Source organism: Poecilia reticulata, chromosome 11 (genome assembly GCF_904066995.2).
Source record: "Poecilia reticulata chromosome 11, P_reticulata-male-v2, whole genome shotgun sequence".
Classification (NCBI taxonomy): domain Eukaryota; kingdom Metazoa; phylum Chordata; class Actinopteri; order Cyprinodontiformes; family Poeciliidae; genus Poecilia; species Poecilia reticulata.
In genome coordinates, this window is record NC_088840.1 from 2,132,700 (window position 1) to 2,152,099 (window position 19,400).

General features: G+C 40.4%; 1 protein-coding gene across 2 annotated transcripts in view; it reads right to left on the minus strand.

Moving 5' to 3' along the window:
* Positions 1–820: 820 nt before the first annotated feature.
* Positions 821–19,400, minus strand: part of LOC103472129 (retinoic acid receptor beta) — a 195,378-nt gene continuing 176,798 nt past the window's right edge. For both annotated transcript variants that reach the window (XM_081612782.1, XM_081612783.1), the window contains 4 exons: positions 17,744–17,920; positions 7,634–7,838; positions 4,662–4,820; positions 821–4,017 (listed from right to left, as the gene is read on the minus strand). In XM_081612782.1, coding sequence (XP_081468908.1) covers positions 3,788–4,017; positions 4,662–4,820; positions 7,634–7,838; positions 17,744–17,920 — 771 coding nt within the window. In that variant the 3' untranslated portion in view covers positions 821–3,787. The remainder of the gene's footprint in view (positions 4,018–4,661; positions 4,821–7,633; positions 7,839–17,743; positions 17,921–19,400) is intronic.

Genomic DNA, 19,400 nt, shown 5'->3' on the forward strand with positions numbered 1-19,400 from the left:
ATTCTACATACTGTGATATTATGAAACTGGTTTCATAATATCACACTATTACACTTTAGATGCTTATGGTCATATCTGTATAACCATAAGCATATGAAGTGTAATATTTAACACTTTGGATGGAGTAACTTGTCAACAAATAAGCAATTTCCCTTTTTAGGATCAACAAAGTCTGTTCTATTCTAAGTGGTAAATGAAATTCCTTTTAAGCACCGCTGTCACATTTAGAGATTGGAGTTGATTGAAGGCACTTATCTCCTGGTCAGACTTGACGAGCTCTGTTTAGCTCTAAAACGAAGCTCTGCTTCACTGAAGGGTAAGCGCTAATATAACCATCAACTTCAGGTGAGATATTTACTACCCACATGTGAGGGATTTGCCCCCTCCCTAACAGGTGCTGTTTTTGTGTTTTATAAATTCTAATTTATTTGTGTAAATGTATTGTTTTGGGAAGTACTTTGATTTATTTACTTGTTTTAATCCTCTTCTCTCTTTGAGGTCACCTGGTCATGTGTTGCCATGGAAGCGCGCCCAGTGCTGACAAGGACCTGGCGATACCAATCAGCCTCATTGGGAAAATCCATTTTCTAAGAGGGAGGAGAGATGTATTTTGAATTTTGTTTGGGCCCAGATAGTTTTTGTTTGAGTTAATTGTAACTGTAGACATTGTTTAGGATTAGTTTAGTGCAAATGTTTGTTTGTTTCTGTCTGAAAATGTGAATGTCTCCACCCCTCCAATTAGTCCTGGTGGGAGCCAATCATTTAAAAGCCAGATGGTTCAGGTGAAAGGGAGATTCTTGCTCTTCTTGTTGTGACCTGATATGCCACGCTGTATACTGAACTGAACTGAACTAAAGAAAAAAGAAAAGTATTGAGTACTCTACCACTGCTGGCTCCGGTCTGTTTTTCTCATGGGTTGCAAACCAACACCACAATCTCTCAACATAACCCCACTTCCCAAAATCCAATCCTCTCCTTTAACTGTAGCCAGGTGAGACGTGGTAGTGTGGAAGTTTCTTTCTTGTTAATATTTTGCAGCAAAGCCGATGTTTACCTTTTAGTTCTTCAGTGGAAATTCTGCTTAAAAAATGTTTCCTTCAGCAAAACAGACTTTAAAACAAGATTCAATCACTTTACTATCAACAGAGAAGTGAATAAGACTCTTTTCAAAATGAAAAAGTATTGCTTTCAGTTAATGCATTAAAAAATGTCATCTGTGCTGAGACATGGATTACCACATCAGAGCTGATGGGCCCTGAGGCAGTGGAGGGTCTGGGTCCTTCAGGAGGACATAACAGTGTCTTTTCTCTTATGGTTCAGCTTCACATGTGACCTTGGCTGTGGAGAAAGGCAGCTCTCCAGGATCATGTTTTAGTTTCAGAGGAACCTCCTAATACCGCCATACCAGCTCAGTTGGATTCGCCTCCCGAAGGAAGCGTTTACTGCCTGGAGGGGTCAGAGGTCATCTGGAATCTCCTTTTGCATCGTTAGGTAAAGCTTACACAGTCAGGTCAGAAGAGCAAGGCAAACATTTGGAGTGGAGCTAAAGATCCCACCCCAGAGTGTGCTTTCTGTGTTAGCTACAATCATCCGGACCCAGGAGGCCCGGTGTTCCGGTGTTTAGTGTGTTTAAGGATTGCATTGCTCCCGTGTTTTACTGGTTCAAACAAGACACTTTATGAGGGAGGAGGAAGGTGAGATGCAGAGCTCTGTTCATAAGGCCACAGCAGAGCTCCTGCGCCGTCGACAGCAGCAGATACACACTCATTAGGCCGACTTCATTCTGGGAAATATAAACCAGCTGCAGGCTGATGTCAGAATGGAAGGAAAAAAAACAGTTTGATCACTGAGGCAGAAATATTTACTATGAAGGCAGACCAGAGCTTTGGGTTGGATCTGGCTGGAACAATGACCTAGATTAGGAATAGTCCTAAATCTCACCTGATTTGTTTGTTTTGCAATGAAAAAAGAAGTTATCTCATTTTTACAGATGAGATAGCTGAATCCTTCCAGGTGAACATAGTTGAATCATTCAGCCCTGATATGAAAGGTTTTATCCCAGAGAATCATCAATACATCAGCTGGTAACCAGAACCAGATGATCTTCAGATTGATTGGCTGTGGTCAGCCTGTTAGAAATCCATCCGTACTCTGTGTGGTGTGGATGTTTCTACTTGGAGAAGACTCAAACATTGTCAGTTAGTTTCAGATTAAGTCAGAAGAGTTGTATGAAGCTGCATAAACATGAAGCAGGCAGAGCTGTAGTGACTAGAAGTGAACTAATAAACAGTCTAGTCCATAAATCAAATGACTGGCAATCTGATGAGCTACTGTCAGCCAAAGGCGTCACATCTGCAGTGGACATTAGCGGTTAGCAATACTCGCCCTACTGTTGACTGTTGACTCTATATTTAGTGACTTTTCAGACAAAAATATTGGTATCGGTCAAAATCGGAATCGGTAGGTGAGGATTTTTAAAGATGACTGCAATCAATGCAGCTCTAGTAGGATCAAGTCTGCAGTTCTATTACGATTTAAGACAGAGCAAGACTTTCAGCAGATAACAGGAAGGCTGAACAAAGGCTGTGTCCTCTTTCTCTTCCAGCCTGTGTTGTCATTGTTAAGGAAAATGTTGGGTCTGGGAATGATTGTAGGATTTTAGAAAGTTAATGTCTGACTTCCAATGGAACACAAAGAGGCCTTCATTTCTAATGCTAACCATGCTAGCTGCCTTAATTGCATTTCCTCGATGCTAAAGACAAGAGCCTCTGCTGCTGCGCTAGCAAAACATTTCTGTTCCTATTATATTTCTCAAAGAGAGCGTGGAATCGTTAGCAACCTTTTTCAACAAGTCAAAACTTAACAGAAAAATAGATTTTGTTTTTTTGTGAAGTCAGTAACAAAACATAAAGTGCAAGAATTGTGTCAGAAACTGACGGACAGTTTTAGCCTCTTGTCTCGGTTGTTTTACTGGGCAGACAGTCTCAGTGTGTGTGAGAATCTACTCTCTCAGGTCTGACCTGGCCGGTCTGATGAGTGTGTATCAAAGCCTCTGCTGTTTGCTTCCCTTCCTGAGGAAACAGCTGAACGGACCCAGCTGCAGGTATGGAGGGAAGCGCTGCATTCTGCCGGTGTGGATGCACACTCATTCATGAACAACACACACTAAGACTAAAGAGCAGTTTTAAATATACAAACAGATGGAAAATGTCTGACTTCAGTCATATCTATGTGCAATAACATTCTAGATATTTTTTTTAAAAAAGAACTTAAAATTAGTTCTGCTTTAAACCTTGAAAATCATCAACACGATGGGACAAGCACCACAAAACTCATCCTACAAACAGAGGCCTGACCATACCATGGTATGTACAGTGTGTGTATGCCAGCAGTACGACTGATGGACAGAGATGACGGAGAAACACAGAGAGAGAAATCGTTATCAAACTCCCGTCATGCAGGTACGAATTTACACAGGAGACCTGAGGAGTATCATCTGTGGTGTTTGGGGAGGCCCCCAAGGGCCCTCCTCCTGAGTCCTGACCCCAAACTACAGCTCCACTCACAGCCAAACGCAGAGCACTCATCCTTTGAGGCCTCCGTGTTGTTTTGTTTTCGAGGAGAAAAATTTTTGAGTAAATTGGAGAGAAAAATAGAAGGATTTAAAGTTAATGTTACACCAAGCAAAAGAGAAGGAATAAAGAGGTTATAGAGGGTCAGCTCCTTGTTAGCTGATCTTTTTGTGCAAAGTATTGTCTGAACGAGTTCAAGAGACACCTGGTGCCTCCTAGGGCTCGGAGCTGGGAGGAGGGGGCGTGGCCTCGTCGGGGTCCGAGGACTCTGGCGACTCGTTGTCCTTGGTGCTGGGACTGGCCCCAGCCTCAGTGGACGTGCTACTGCTGCTGCCGCTGCTGCTGATCTGACCGTCCTGACCCTCTGAGTTTTCCAGCATCTCCTGGATGAGAGGGGGCATGGAACCTGGAATCTCCATCTTCAGAGAGATGACTCGCTCGGCTCCTGGAGGACAGCAAGCAGAACAAGACCACTTTAAAACTTCTGGACTCTCCGGTCCAGAACTCAGCTGGTTTGAGTCTTACATAAAGAACAGAGATTTCTTTATTTTAACAGGAAATGTCTCATTGAAGCGAACAGAAGTCACATGTGAGATACCCCAAGGTTCAATCCTAGGACCCCTCTTACGGAACGATGGAGTCGACACTCAGCTTCAGTTTTACAGATAGAAACTAGAGATCAGACTGAAATCTAATCTCTCAGGTCAGAGTTTATCACTCTGACCTGAACCTTCAGAGACACATGAAGACAGTTACAAAGTCGGTCTTTGTAACTGTCTTCACCTGAAGAACATTTCCTTGACAAAATGTAGTGTCTGTAACTGGTTTTCACAATTGTTGACTACATGATACGTTTATGATGTTTTTATGTTTTCATGATGTAAAACACTTTGAACTGCTTTGTTGATGAAACGTGCAGTTCAGTCAAATAAAACTTGACTGATTGGTACATTAAATTTGAGCTCATACAGTTGGATGTGAATCCAAACATGTCTACCTCTACAGACTGTTACTGGACTCCTAACCATCTCTGCTGCATTTCTAGGCCTGATCCTCTCACTGTCCATCAGATGTCGATGGCCTTCCTACCTTTAGCGCTGATGCTGCGCAGGTCCGTGATCTTCATCAGGGTTTTGGGGAACATGTGTGGCTTGCTGGGTCGGCGCTTCCTCACGTAGATCTTCAGAGCCTCCAGCAGTGGCTCCTGGAGCTGATCCACTTTGGAGGGCTCCTCCAGATCCTGGCGGTCTGATACACACACACACACACACACACACACACACACACACACACACACACACACACACACACACACACACACACACACACACACACACACACACACACACACACACATACAGTCAGCCTGGAGACTTCTGAATAACAAGTTAAAGTCTACTATATGATCAAGAGATTTTTACCAGTCTAATCATCATTAGGGTTATTCATAGTAAAATACACAAGGGATCTGATTTACCATCACAATAATTTTCAACATTCACTTTTCAATAGAAAATTCAGCTTTTTTTTTTTTTTTTAGCATATAAAACGTCTTTTCAACTGTTACAACTGACTAAATGAAGTACTGTGAAGTGATGTGAATGTCTGAGTTCTGGAGGAATCAGGCTTTACAACAATATATAAAACAGTCCTAAAATCTTTCACCTGGTGGCGCTGTGGTCATCCTGTTGCAACAAGGAGGTCCTGCTGGGTTCAATATTTGGAGTGAAGTGTAAGATTTATTTTTCTATCCCTCCCACAGGCTGGACCTAAGCTGTACCTCTGTTGGCCAGGAGGTGGCAGTGTGTACTCTGGAATCTGATAGTGTTGGCCCCGCTGTCAGACAGTGCAGTCAGAGGTGTGGTTTACTTTTCATGGATTATGCAAGAGCCTGTAAGGTTTTCCCAGGCCTGAGTAAAAGCGCGCTGAGTGGAGTGAGCCCAGCGGAGAGGGAGACTGATCTCCTAACAAACTGACAGGCGGGAGGGAGGGACAGACAGAGGAATAATGAGACACAAATGTGTTCAACTCTCCAGTGAAACTTTGTGCGACTGAAGGAGAAGAACTTCTACTTGAACATTAAGGCATGTGCATCCTGACATGATGGAGGGTCTCGTGCTCTGGTTTTCCTCCTCAGACTGCTCTCCAGCAGCCAGCTGACTGATGCATCTGTCTCATACCTGCTCATCCTCTCCACCTCCCCTCTCCTCTAAGTAACAGCAGCTGATTTTTAGTTTGCTCTATCCAAAACCTGGCTGCAACTTCACTCTGTAGTAAATGGAGGAATCGATAGAGGCTTCCTCTGAGTTAAATAAAGGGCAGTCCAGCACTTTGAATTGGAAGTGAATTAGCTCATTCTTTCAGGATTTACTTGTCCTCAAAACAGATTTTTGCTAATGATGCGGTTTAATCAGGCTGCAGACTGTTTAAAGTTTGACTCAGACTGAACTAAATTAATCTGATAGGTGGAATGAACAAAGCAGTGAGACCCAACCCCTCACCACACCCCGGGTTCCTCCACCTTCCTCCATTCCAGTAGCTGATTTGAATGTAAATTTGAAAGACGTTTCCCACCAGACTGGTTCCACTGTTACGAAGCTTCCGACAGTCACAGATGTTTTCCGGCTCCTGGTAAGTTTCTACTCGACTCAGGATTAATTGTTGATTAATGTTTATTTGAGCAAAATGAGTTCCATTGGATTAACTAATAACGTCCACCAGAAGAGAGAGCTGCTGGTCATCCTTAAGTTGATACAGAAACAAAGATGGCACGAGATTCCAGAATGACAAAATAATACAGTCTAAACAGACCCCGGTGTGGGATTGAAAACGTTCTTTATGCCGTTCTGTTTTAAAATTTACACACTTGACAAGCTCCTCAAGTGACACCGTGGTAACACTCACTCAGCCGAGCTGCATGGCGGAGCAACATCTGCTTCTCAACCAAAAATCAATGAGGCAAGGATGTGATGACAGAAAAGTGGAAAATTAAAACACGTTGGAAAATAAACTAATGGCAATAAGCATGGCTGATTTTGAGTTCTGCCTGTTATGAGTTAATGCGCAAAGTTGTAACATTCCTTCTAGAGCAACCATGACGACCAATGAGAACAAATTTGAACTGGAACCAAGACTAACAGCACAAAGTGTGGCTCTGAACTCTGACTGTAGCCTGACTGGACAGCAGAGAGCTGGATCAGGATGGACAGTACAGTCTGCCGTCCAAATCATCATGGGTGCTTACGGGTTCCATGTATTTTATTAATTTATTTTTCTGTTCAGCAACCTAAGAGGTTCCAATAAACTTATTTATAAATTTGTCTGAGTTTTATAATGTGATAAAACCACACTTTTCTGTTTATTCAGTCAGTTTTTTAATACAGCTGACACAAAAATTATGAAACTATAATGATGTGCTTTGTTTTTTAAAAGTCAGCATTTTATATAAAATGCATTCCTTCGAGTTCTGGAAAGTCAGTCGACCCTCCTGATACATGAGAGAACTCAGGGTTTCAAGAACGTTTCCGTTTATCAATTAATTTCTAGTCGATTGATAAGATCAATCAATTTTAGATTAAATCAATAACTTGCATACCTACTAAAGGCCCACTCACTCACAAGATACTTCAAAGTGTTTTATAGGAAGAATAAATTAACAGAGAAAAAAAGATTGATTCATCCAGAAATGGTTAAAACCTGAGACATGCTCACCTAAAGGAGAAACACTTTAAAATGACAAGATTTCAGCAAGCAGAAAAGCTACAGCCGAACAGAACTGATCAATCTGGTTGGTCCCAGAACCTCTGAGCCCAGGAACCAAACGGCGCCTCGTCTTTAGTTCTGGTTCTGGGATCAGGGAGTGAAAACATGTCTGACCTCCCGGTTCTCCATGGCTCATACCAAACCAGCAACACCAGTCTGGGAGCCAGTAGACTCATGTAATGTGAGCCAGTTTCCTGGTGTTGGTCAGGACTCTAGCCACAGCATTTATTAAACACTTTACTGCATCAAATCAAAACTAGGGAGGTTTGATAAGAAGCGCTGAGTTCTGGTCTACAAACCTCCTGAGATGAGACAGATGGCGCTGAGAAGACCCGTCTCTGTGTCGTCCATCTCAATGGGCAGCAGCTGGTTGGCAAAGGTGAACACCAAGTCGGTCAGTGGGCCGAAGCCAGCGTTGTGCATCTGTGTTCGATTTAGGGTCAGTCCGTCTGAAAAGGTCATGGTGTCCTGGTCAGGAGTGTACCGTGTGCAGATACGCAGGATCTGAGGGTGAAGGAAGGGAGGGGCAAGGAAATGGTCAGAACAAGCTCCATAAACAGGAAACTGAACATTACATATTTATATAACGAGATAATAATTACATCACATCAGACAATCATTGACTTGTGACATGTTGCTGCAATTAAATTAATCAAAATATAAGAGTAACCACAGAAAATAATCAGTCACTAGGAAGCAACAAGAGGTCATTGATAACACAGCTGGCTGTATCCAAGTACAGCAATGGAAAGTTTAGAGGAGGAAAATTATGTGGTAGGAAAAACTGAACAAACACTTTCTGTAGCTGAGCCAGGCTCTGGGCAAACCTTCGGTTAGCTTGCAAGAATATGAAGCAGATTCAGTTGTTTTTATCGGTTTCTGTCCCCTTAAACATACAAGAACATTTATAGAAATATATAATAAATAAATGAATACAATTATTATATTAGCAGCATACCCACAGGATGGCACCCCCCTCCCACACACACACTTTCCTAGGAAGGCAAAACAGAAGACAGCACTCCCCTGTCTCGCATGTGCAACCAATGATGTTCTCATATAGCATGTAGCATAGCCTGACGCTAGTTGCTTTATCAACCAGAAAACCTCGGAGAAGCAAAACAGTGACCTTCCACTAACCCCTGCAGAATCACCTTGCTCGGAATGTGTGCTTGTGTATGTGTGTATATGTGTGTGCACCTAATAATGCAGCTGATTGTGAGCGTGGAGCCTTTGAAGCGGTTTGAGTGGGCTGCCTCTGACAGTGAGTGGCAGGCGTGTCTGCAACATGAAACAGAATAAAACATGGCTGCTGGCGGTGGCTCTCACCGGCTGGCCAGGCCTGCTCCCAGACACACTCCGGCTCTGTCCCACACATATACATCCATGCACGTTGTGTTTGATCTCTCCTCTGATACGCCCCTCACCCAGCACAATGGCTCTGTCCTTCACCATGGAAATGTGCTGCTGAACAGATGATGATGGCTGAGCGACAGCCAGAAAACCATCACAGTCGGCCTTCAACTTCTCAACCCCGCGTCCCGGTCCTTCTCTCCACCACTGCTTTGTCTCATCAGACAGTAGGACCAGGTCAGTGTTAGCTCCCAGACCATCCGTCAGCATGACTCTGCCTGGACGACCAGACCAGGTCAATGAAAATCCATCCATCCATTTTCTTACACTCTTGTCCCTCAGTGGGGTCGGGAGGTGCTGGTGCCTCTCCAGCTAACGTTCCAGGCAAGAGGCGGGGTCACCCTGGACAGGTCACCAGTCTGTCACAGGGCAACACAGAGGCACACAGGACAAACAACCATGCACACACACACACTCTCACCTCACTCTCACCTAGGGGCAATTTAGACACACCAATTAACCTGACAGTCATGTTTTTTGGACTGTGGGAGGAAACCGGAGTACCCGGAGAAAACCCACCATGCACATGGAGAACATGCAAACTCCATGCAGAAAGACCGGGAATCAAACCCAGAACCTTCTTGCTGCAAGGCAACAGCTCTACCAACTGCGCCACTGTGCAGCCAATAAAAATCCATTTTCAGAATAACGTTCTGCGCATGTGCTGCCAGTTTATCCAGACTGAGCTCGTTTGTTTGCATTTCCAGTTATTATTAATACACAACTTTGTCAATAATTTAGATTTCATTGTCAGCGGTTTCACAGCTCTCTTACAGCAGTGTGAAGCAGACTGGGTTGGCATCCTCTCAAAACATGCATGTGGTGTTATTTACAGTTCTTTTCAGGTGTTTGATGCATTTCGCTGAGCAGAAGTTCAATTCTCATAACTGTTAGTTCAACCTCCACAACATTTACTCATCTGTGCTCATCACTGTAGCAGCTTCTCATTTATTCCAAGAAATTTCCAGTGCTTTCGCACATCTGTATTGTCTCTGTACATTTCTCTACTGTAAATGCTATAAAACTAATAGTCTTCATTTCATTGGTTTAATTTTTGCATACAAAAATAAAGAACAGGTCAAAATCCGGCAAGGTAATTCTATGCATTTATTTAGCAGCCTTCTCAGAAAACGTATCCCCGTTTGAAGGATTCCTTTCGGGTGAATCTCACCTTTCACTGATCAGGAGGAGTGTGTGAAGCATTAGTTTGTAAGCAATGACAGAGATGAATCCTATGATTTAGCTCTAAGTGACATTGTCTGCACCGTTTCAGTTTAGATGAGTAAGAATGATTTGCAGTATTCTATGTTGTTTCCTCCAATTTAATTCCAGTTTGCAGCTCTGCTCAAACTGGAAAAACATGTTTGTGTTTGTTGTACTGTGAATATCCATCCATCCATCCATCCATCCATCCATCCATCCATCCATCCATCCATCCATCCATCCATCCATCCATCCATCCATCCATCCATCCATCCATCCATCCATCGAGGCCCAGACCTCTCTCTCCCCAGCCACGTGTGCCGACTCCTCCAGGGGAATCCCAAGGTATTTCCAGGACATTTGTATTAGATGATGCATCCATAACTATATGTGTTGATAATAGAACAATTCATGTGTCTTCTGATATTTTAGATCAAGTAAATATGGCTGTGCCATAAGAGCTACTGTCTATTTCTGAGCGGATAACCATCTGGTTCTTCAGTCACTACTCACAGCAAACTACAGTGAAAATATGAAGCATCTTATTCACTGTTTTGTGAATAACATGTGCTACTATAAATTTCAAATGGTTGCGCAAATAGTATCTGTCATGAGCATTTTCAGGTGTTGACACCAATATCAAACTTTTTTTACTCAGACATGAAGAGAGTGGACTGTCTGAATGAAAACATGTTCAGGTTTTGGCTGTCTGGGTCACAAACATGCTCAGAACCTTTTATTTAGCTGAAACTTTCATTGAGATGGAAACTTTTTCTTTTGAGGAATGAATTATCCATTCTGAGCACTTGGCTCACTTTTGCCAGCTATGGATCAGGTTTTGCAGTTTGTGTTATTTGTTTAGAGAAATGCACCACAATGCTTGAAAAAAGATGGCGTCAGTACAGAGCCTGGCAAAACTATTCTAAGCCCTGGTATTTTACCACCTTCTGTGATATTTTTGGGATCTTATGTGACAGAGCAACACAAAGTAGTGCATTACTGAAAGGTGAAAAGGGAAACAAATAAAAATCTGAGAACTACAACCTACTAACAGAATCCAGTAGAACCACTGGTGTTCAGATTCACATCAATAGTAATTAAATTCTGCTGAATGCAGCTGAAGGATGAGATCATGATCTCAGACCTTTTCTGACCCGGTCACTCCTGTCGGCCAACCAGTTGTCTGCCTTTTCCTTCCTCTTCATCTCTGTCCTCCTCTCTCTTGGCCATAACATTTATAATGAAACATTCACATGGAACACAAATTTGCACCTTGGATACATGATGTTGCATATTGTTACTTTATATTTTAACCGTCCTCTCTGAACCAGAGGCCTCCACTATCCTCAACAAGCATGGAGCCGAGGCTTAAAACCAACCAACGTCTTCAAAGAGGCCAGGAGTTTTTATTCTCTCTTTCAACGTCTTTTGCTGGCTTTATCTTGAAAAGGGGGGCATTCTTCTTTTTTAAAGCCACGGTTATGTTTATACAGTTGAACTGCATAATGCACTTCCCCACATCACAGGAAGTACAGTATTCAAAAGGTTGGATATGTTTACGCCTCTATTTCGTCTGTGGCCTCTTCTAGACATCCACCTGTTTCTAAGCCTCTGGAATTGTCACCTTGAAGTCTGAATGGTACGGCGGCCCTGAGGTGCAAACCACTACAACATTAATGAAGCACAATTCCAAATTATGAAAGCACTACAACATTAACAAAAACACTACATTAACGAAACGGAAGAGGTACGACTCAGTGGGAGACCTAAGAAATCCCTGATTGGACTACCGCTCGTTTTACTTTTGAACCGGAAGTTCTTCTGGAGACCCTTTTCACAGTGACGTCAGACAATGGCCACCGTAACTCGAAGAGGAGTATCTTTACTTCTGGCGTGATTTTGCCTCGGGAAATCTGACTGAAAAATTCATGGATACTCATTATCTTAAGGATATAATAAAAGGTATGGTTGATAACAACAGCATTAAAGTGTTAAATAACCATCATTACTCATTGTCAAGCCACCATTCTCTAACTGTATAAAATAAACAGCCTCCGATCGGAGAGTAAACCAGTTAGCAGCAGCTTTAACAACAGTTGGGAAAATATATACACCGCTGTCTGTCAGTGCTGTATTGTTAAAAGTTGTTAAAAGTTTCATTAAAACCACTGACATCTTCCAACACTGTTGTTTAGAAAAGCATTTTAAATATTGACTTACTGGGAATTACTTAGCAATAGTAATTTGTTAGCTGGCTAACATTACGTAGCCTTTCTGTTTAGGAAATAAAACGTATTTAGGCTCTAATCTTAATCAGATTTTTATGGTATAGACTGGGGTTGCCACCCGTCATGTAAAATGCTTGATCGTATTAAACCCTCCTCACTAACACTAGTTTCACCTCCTGCTCAGTAGCGACATTACCTGAAGCCACAAGTCCAAAACTTGACAGTTATGCCAAACACCTGCTGCTCCACCACATCCTGAGAAGTTAAACTCTTGCTACGATCGAGACATGAGGAGGAAAACGCTGTCTGAGATAGATAGATATTAAAGTTTCATTGGAAAAAAGTGGTGAGCTATACACATATATATATATATTTCTCAATGAATATTTATCAAAGGTTATGATTAGAAGGTTAAGTTTCTTATACTTTGTTTTCCTGCAGTTGTAAACTTGGCAGTAGAAAATTGATAACATAGGAATAACAACTTCATATCCCTTTTAACAGGTTACACTTGATTCTCCTGTGGTGCCTGTGGAAACAAAGTGCATAAAGTTTGTGCTCAGGTGGGAAAACCCTGTAGATCACATGGTGGGACTACTGCCATTGTCTGACGTCACTGTGAAAAGGGTCTCCAGAATAACTTCCGGTTCAAAAGTAAAACGAGCGGTAGTCCAATCAGCGATTTCTTAGGCCTCCCACTGAGTCGTACCTCTTCCGTTTCGTTAATGTAGTGTTTTTGTTAACGTTGTAGTGTTTTTGTTAACGTTGTAGTGTTTTTGTTAACGTTGTAGTGTTTTTGTTAACGTTGTAGTGTTTTTGTTAACGTTGTAGTGTTTTTGTTAATGTTGTAGTGTTTTTGTTAATGTTGTAGTGTTTTTGTTAACGTTGTAGTGTTTTTGTTAATGTTGTAGTGTTTTTGTTAATGTTGTAGTGTTTTTGTTAATGTTGTAGTGTTTTTGTTAATGTAGTGTTTTTGTTAACGTTGTAGTGTTTTTGTTAATGTTGTAGTGTTTTTGTTAACGTTGTAGTGTTTTTGTTAACGTTGTAGTGTTTTTGTTAATGTTGTAGTGTTTTTGTTAATGTTGTAGTGTTTTTGTTAACGTTGTAGTGTTTTTGTTAATGTTGTAGTGTTTTTGTTAATGTAGTGTTTTTGTTAACGTTGTAGTGTTTTTGTTAATGTTGTAGTGTTTTTGTTAATGTTGTAGTGTTTTTGTTAACGTTGTAGTGTTTTTGTTAATGTTGTAGTGTTTTTGTTAATGTTGTAGTGTTTTTGTTAATGTAGTGTTTTTGTTAACGTTGTAGTGTTTTTGTTAATGTTGTAGTGTTTTTGTTAATGTTGTAGTGTTTTTGTTAACGTTGTAGTGTTTTTGTTAATGTAGTGTTTTTGTTAACGTTGTAGTGTTTTCGTTAACGTAGTGTTTTTGTTAATGTTGTAGTGTTTTTGTTAACGTTGTAGCGTTTTTGTTAACGTAGTGTTTTTGTTAATGTTGTAGTGTTTTTGTTAATGTTGTAGTGTTTTTGTTAACGTTGTAGTGTTTTTGTTAATGTTGTAGTGTTTTTGTTAATGTTGTAGTGTTTTTGTTAATGTAGTGTTTTTGTTAATGTTGTAGTGTTTTTGTTAACGTTGTGTTTTTGTTAACGTTGTAGTGTTTTTGTTAATCTTGTAGTGTTTTTGTTAATGTTGTGTTTTTGTTAATGTTGTAGTGTTTTTGTTAACGTTGTAGTGTTTTTGTTAATGTTGTAGTGTTTTTGTTAACGTTGTAGTGTTTTTGTTAATGTTGTAGTGTTTTTGTTAATGTTGTAGTGTTTTTGTTAATGTAGTGTTTTTGTTAATGTTGTAGTGTTTTTGTTAACGTTGTAGTGTTTTTGTTAATGTTGTAGTGTTTTTGTTAACGTTGTAGTGTTTTTGTTAATGTTGTAGTGTTTTTGTTAATGTTGTAGTGTTTTTGTTAACGTTGTAGTGTTTTTGTTAATGTTGTAGTGTTTTTGTTAACGTTGTAGTGTTTTTGTTAATCTTGTAGTGTTTTTGTTAATCTTGTAGTGTTTTTGTTAATGTAGTGTTTTTGTTAATGTTGTAGTGTTTTTGTTAACGTTGTGTTTTTGTTAATGTTGTAGTGTTTTTGTTAACGTTGTAGTGTTTTTGTTAACGTTGTAGTGTTTTTGTTAATGTTGTAGTGTTTTTGTTAATGTTGTAGTGTTTTTGTTAATGTAGTGTTTTTGTTAATGTTGTAGTGTTTTTGTTAACGTTGTGTTTTTGTTAACGTTGTAGTGTTTTTGTTAATCTTGTAGTGTTTTTGTTAATCTTGTAGTGTTTTTGTTAATGTAGTGTTTTTGTTAATGTTGTAGTGTTTTTGTTAATCTTGTAGTGTTTTTGTTAACGTTGTAGTGTTTTTGTTAATGTTGTAGTGTTTTTGTTAATGTAGTGTTTTTGTTAATGTTGTAGTGTTTTTGTTAATGTTGTAGTGTTTTTGTTAATGTAGTGTTTTTGTTAATGTAGTGTTTTTGTTAATGTTGTAGTGTTTTTGTTAACGTTGTAGTGTTTTTGTTAATCTTGTAGTGTTTTTGTTAATCTTGTAGTGTTTTTGTTAATCTTGTAGTGTTTTTGTTAATGTAGTGTTTTTGTTAACGTTGTGTTTTTGTTAATGTTGTAGTGTTTTTGTTAATCTTGTAGTGTTTTTGTTAACGTTGTAGTGTTTTTGTTAATGTTGTAGTGTTTTTGTTAATGTTGTAGTGTTTTTGTTAATGTTGTAGTGTTTCCGTTAATGTTGTAGTGTTTTTGTTAACGTAGTGTTTTTGTTAATGTAGTGTTTTTGTTAATGTTGTAGTGTTTTTGTTAATGTTGTAGTGTTTCCGTTAATGTTGTAGTGTTTTTGTTAACGTAGTGTTTTTGTTAATGTAGTGTTTTTGTTAATGTTGTAGTGTTTTTGTTAATGTTGTAGTGTTTTCGTTAATGTTGTAGTGTTTTTGTTAACGTTGTAGTGTTTTTGTTAACGTTGTAGTGTTTTTGTTAATGTTGTAGTGTTTTTGTTAACGTTGTAGTGTTTTGTTAATGTAGTGTTTTCGTTAACGTAGTGTTTTTGTTAATGTTGTAGTGTTTTCGTTAACGTTGTAGTGTTTTTGTTAATGTTGTAGTGTTTTTGTTAATGTTGTAGTGGTTTGCACCTCAGGGGCACCGTAGGAATGTTGCTCTTAAGCTTTTCTTTTTTCAACAAATCTCACCAACATTTGCATTTCGCTTTGAGCAGAAGCATATTGTCATATGGCAGACACTTTCTCTTTTAACGGAGAAATCCAGTCTCACTCTGAAATGTCCAACTTAATTTAGATACATTTATTTCAATTCCTTGATAAGAAATATTTCAGTAGATGTTAACATCACTGCCCTACACATGCACACATTTACCTGTTACAGCAAAAAATTAGAATGCTAATTAACATAGAGCTATTGTATATGTTCATGATATAAATATTTGTGACATGACTGACAAAAGAACTTAAGGCAATTATAAAATGTCAGTGTATAAACACAGCTTATATATTATGATCTCAGAATGATAACATAATGCATTTTATGTCCAGATACAAAACAATAAAAATGACCTTGATTGTTTCTAAAAATAGAATAGAGCCCTAGAGGTCAAAAATTTAAAATGCATAACAAACCTGTCATCAGTGTTTATACGTTCTCCCTCCTCCCCCGTCTGTGCAGTGAATGTTAAATACCTCACTTCCCCCCACCATCCACCCCCACCCCCACCTCCCACTCCAGTATGCATGACAGAAACAAGAGGGGAAGAGAATCAGCCATTTGCCGTTTTCCATCTCATTATTGCAGCTCCATTACTACAGCATGTCGCTTCACTTAACAACTGCTAAATGACAAACAATCACCCAGCAGCCTGCAGACATTTCCGCATCTGTGCTCAATAAAGAACACACTATCATTAACAAACACAGAGCCACTGACTGGTCATCAGTGACAATATAACACACATGCAAGCCAACTTAAAAATTTAATCAGTTTAGACAGAAAATGCTCACTACAGACATCTACTCTCCATAAAGTTTTGAATTGACAGACGTGGTGAGTAATCTGACGTGTCTGACTCCGGCTGGTCAGCACAGGCAAATCCCCAATCAGGACGGCCTGATGGGAGCTGAGTTGGATGATAAATGGCGTTTCCTCTGGAGAGCTAAGCAATTAACTCAGAATGCTATTTGAAGAAATGAAAAGATTGTTTCAAACTGAGGGAGAACAAGAACCTTAATCAGTTCAGTTAAGTTCAGTCAGACAGAAGCAGTTCCCTGCAAAGGTCACCTCAGGGCATCACACTAAAACCAGAGCCGTCTAAATCCCATTGTTTATACAGTCCATTCTAGTGCAATCCCCTGTGAAGTGCGGTTCAAACTTGCTAATGCTGTACTAATAATTGTTGTTAAAGTAAATTTATCTTGCTTTGTTATGAAAAAAAATGTTTTCAAAGTGACATTTGAGGGAGATTGAGGTTGCATCATTAAACGCTATTTGTCCGTCTGATCCAATCAGGTAAATGCTCTTTTTATCAACAAACAGCTTTGTATTTCGTATTTCATGGTTATCTACACTGAAGACCTTGACTGTCAACAGTCTACCACCCACCAACTGAAAGTTTTGGAGTTGAGATGGTGACGTAGTCAATCATGCTGTTTTCTTGCAGGAAGAAGGTCCTAGGTTTGAATCCCAGTCTGAGGTTTTTCTGTATACGTGGGTTGTCTCCTGGTACCCCGACTTCCTCTCACAGTCCATAAACATGACTGCTAACTGGTCTCTCTAAATCAGGGGTGTCCAAAGTGGGTCCTGGAGGGCCGGCATCCTGCATGTTTTAGTTCTCTCCCTGGTGGTAACATCAACCATTTCAGCAAGTCGATGTTCTTCTTAGGCCTCTAACGAGCCATCATTTGATCCAGGTGTGTTAAACCAGGGAGAGAACTAAAACACGCAGGATGCCGGGCCTCCAGGACCCACTTTGGGCACCACTGCACTAAATAATGAGCATGCATGTTTGTCCTGTGTGTCTCTGTGTTGATGGAGATGTGTTGATGTTGTCCAGAGTGGACCCCACCTCTCGCCCAATGACAGCTGGAGATATACACCAGCCCCCCACAACCCTGCAAGGACAAGCAGGTGCAGACGGTGGATGTCCGGCCTGCTCTCATCAGTTATTAGATTCATCAAATGGAGGTTGCTAAGGGTGATCAACTGCAGGAACCATTTTTATAGGTCATAACCTTAACATAGAACCCAACTTCAAAAATCTGACCTGTCCCATTTACACTGTTTCATGCACCAAAAGAAAATGCAATTATATTGTGTTGATGCAAAATTTTACTGTTAGTTGCCAATTTGTGTATGAACATGTTCAACTCCTTTGGGAATAAAATGTTAATACTGACCAAAGCAAACTTTGATCACTATTCAGCATCAAAAAAGATACTTTTTTGAAGTTGGTAGATCAGCTTTGAAACAGAACAAACAAATGGTGATAAACAAGCGTGTTCTTTCAGAATAAAAGCAGGAACACACACCAGTATGTCCAGGCAGGCAGCTTTCAGAAGTGTGATCTGATCAGCGATGGTCAGCCCTGTAAAGCCAGGCACTCGTTTGGCAAACTCCACGATCTTGATAATGCACTTGGTGGCCAGCTCACTGAACTTGTCCCATAGGCCCAGGTCCAGCCTCACACGGTGGTCTGCACTCGAGTTCTACAACATACAAACACAGAGAGTCAGGACAAGGAGCTGCCGCTAACTATCTGCTCACTGCGCCCTCCTGGCTCTTCTCCACATCATACAGTCAAGAGGTTCCATACAACCCGAGCTCTCAGAAACACTGAGCTGGGTGGAAGCGCCCTGCGGTAATGAGGGTAACAGTGTCAGTGAGCAGGGGCGGGATGCAGAGGCAGAGCAGTGACAGGTAGCAGTGAGCTGGGACTGCCATTAGCACACCTATACAGCACAGAGTCTACACACATACAGGAGTAGAAGAAGGGAGGCTGGAGATGACGAAGCTAAGGTGAAGAAAATGAAAAAAGTGGAAGCTAAATGTTCTCAGACAGTTGAGTGAGAAAATCAGGGAATGAGAGGGGAAAGGTAAGCAGTAAAATCAACTTTTTTTTTTTTTTAGCTTTACATCATGTTATAATGTCATCCTTTGATCAAAAACATACCAGGAGTGTTATATTGATTCTTTCATGGATTTTTGGGGAATCCCTCAGTCTCTCATGGCAACCATTCAGCTGTTCAAAACGCCTGGCTGGACTTAGCTCCACCTTCCAGGTGCAGTTTTCAAGATTCTAAGCTTCCGCCACACAAAGCAGTCCTTCCCCTTGACTCCTAAACTCAGCTCCTTCAGACTAGCCAGCATCAATTAGCAAACACCTAGCTGCACTGTGCATCTGCTGATCTCACAATAGGAGCTAATTCTCAGTGAAATGTGGTAAAAACATTGTTAAGGGGTTAATAGATGAGTCATGTTGTGATGAGCTTCTTAAAGTGACAGAGGCCCAATTTGAAGGCATTAAATTTTTTAAGTCATATTTGATATACTGTATGCAGCATTTTCATAATAGTTAAAGTTAACATACTTTATTGTGTTATAAAATGGCACTATGTGCCTGAAAAATACACCATACTAACTACTACTTCTGTAGTTAGTTTCTTGACAAATGACTATTTTCTAGATTCTATGAATATTTAACCAGCGACATATTTCATTCTTCGAACAAATTAAAGGGGCAGTACTATGTGTTTGATTTAGTAAATTAACGTCTTGAAATTAGGCCTCTGTCACTTTAAAAAGCTCCTGCTCTTTTTATTACTCTGCCTTCAGGAAGTCATCACAACATCATTTCTCTTTTAACCGTCTAAAATTTTTACCAGCGTAGCACTGAGAAGCAGCTCATATATGATGAGCTCAGCAGAGGCGCAGTTCCACCACATATTGGCTAATTTCTGCTGGCTAGTCTGTAGGAGCTTAGTGTGGGAAGGCTGCTCAGTGAGCCGTCAGCTCAGAAGCTGGGAAACTGCAGCTCTGGGGAGGAGCTGCGCCTCGAAGGTGGAACTAGTTGCAGCCAGGCGTTTTGAACAACTCAATGGTTGCCATGGGCAATTAAATGATTCCTCAAACATGCATGAAAGTATCAAGGCAGCACTCCAGGCAGATTTTTGATGAGGGAATATCATA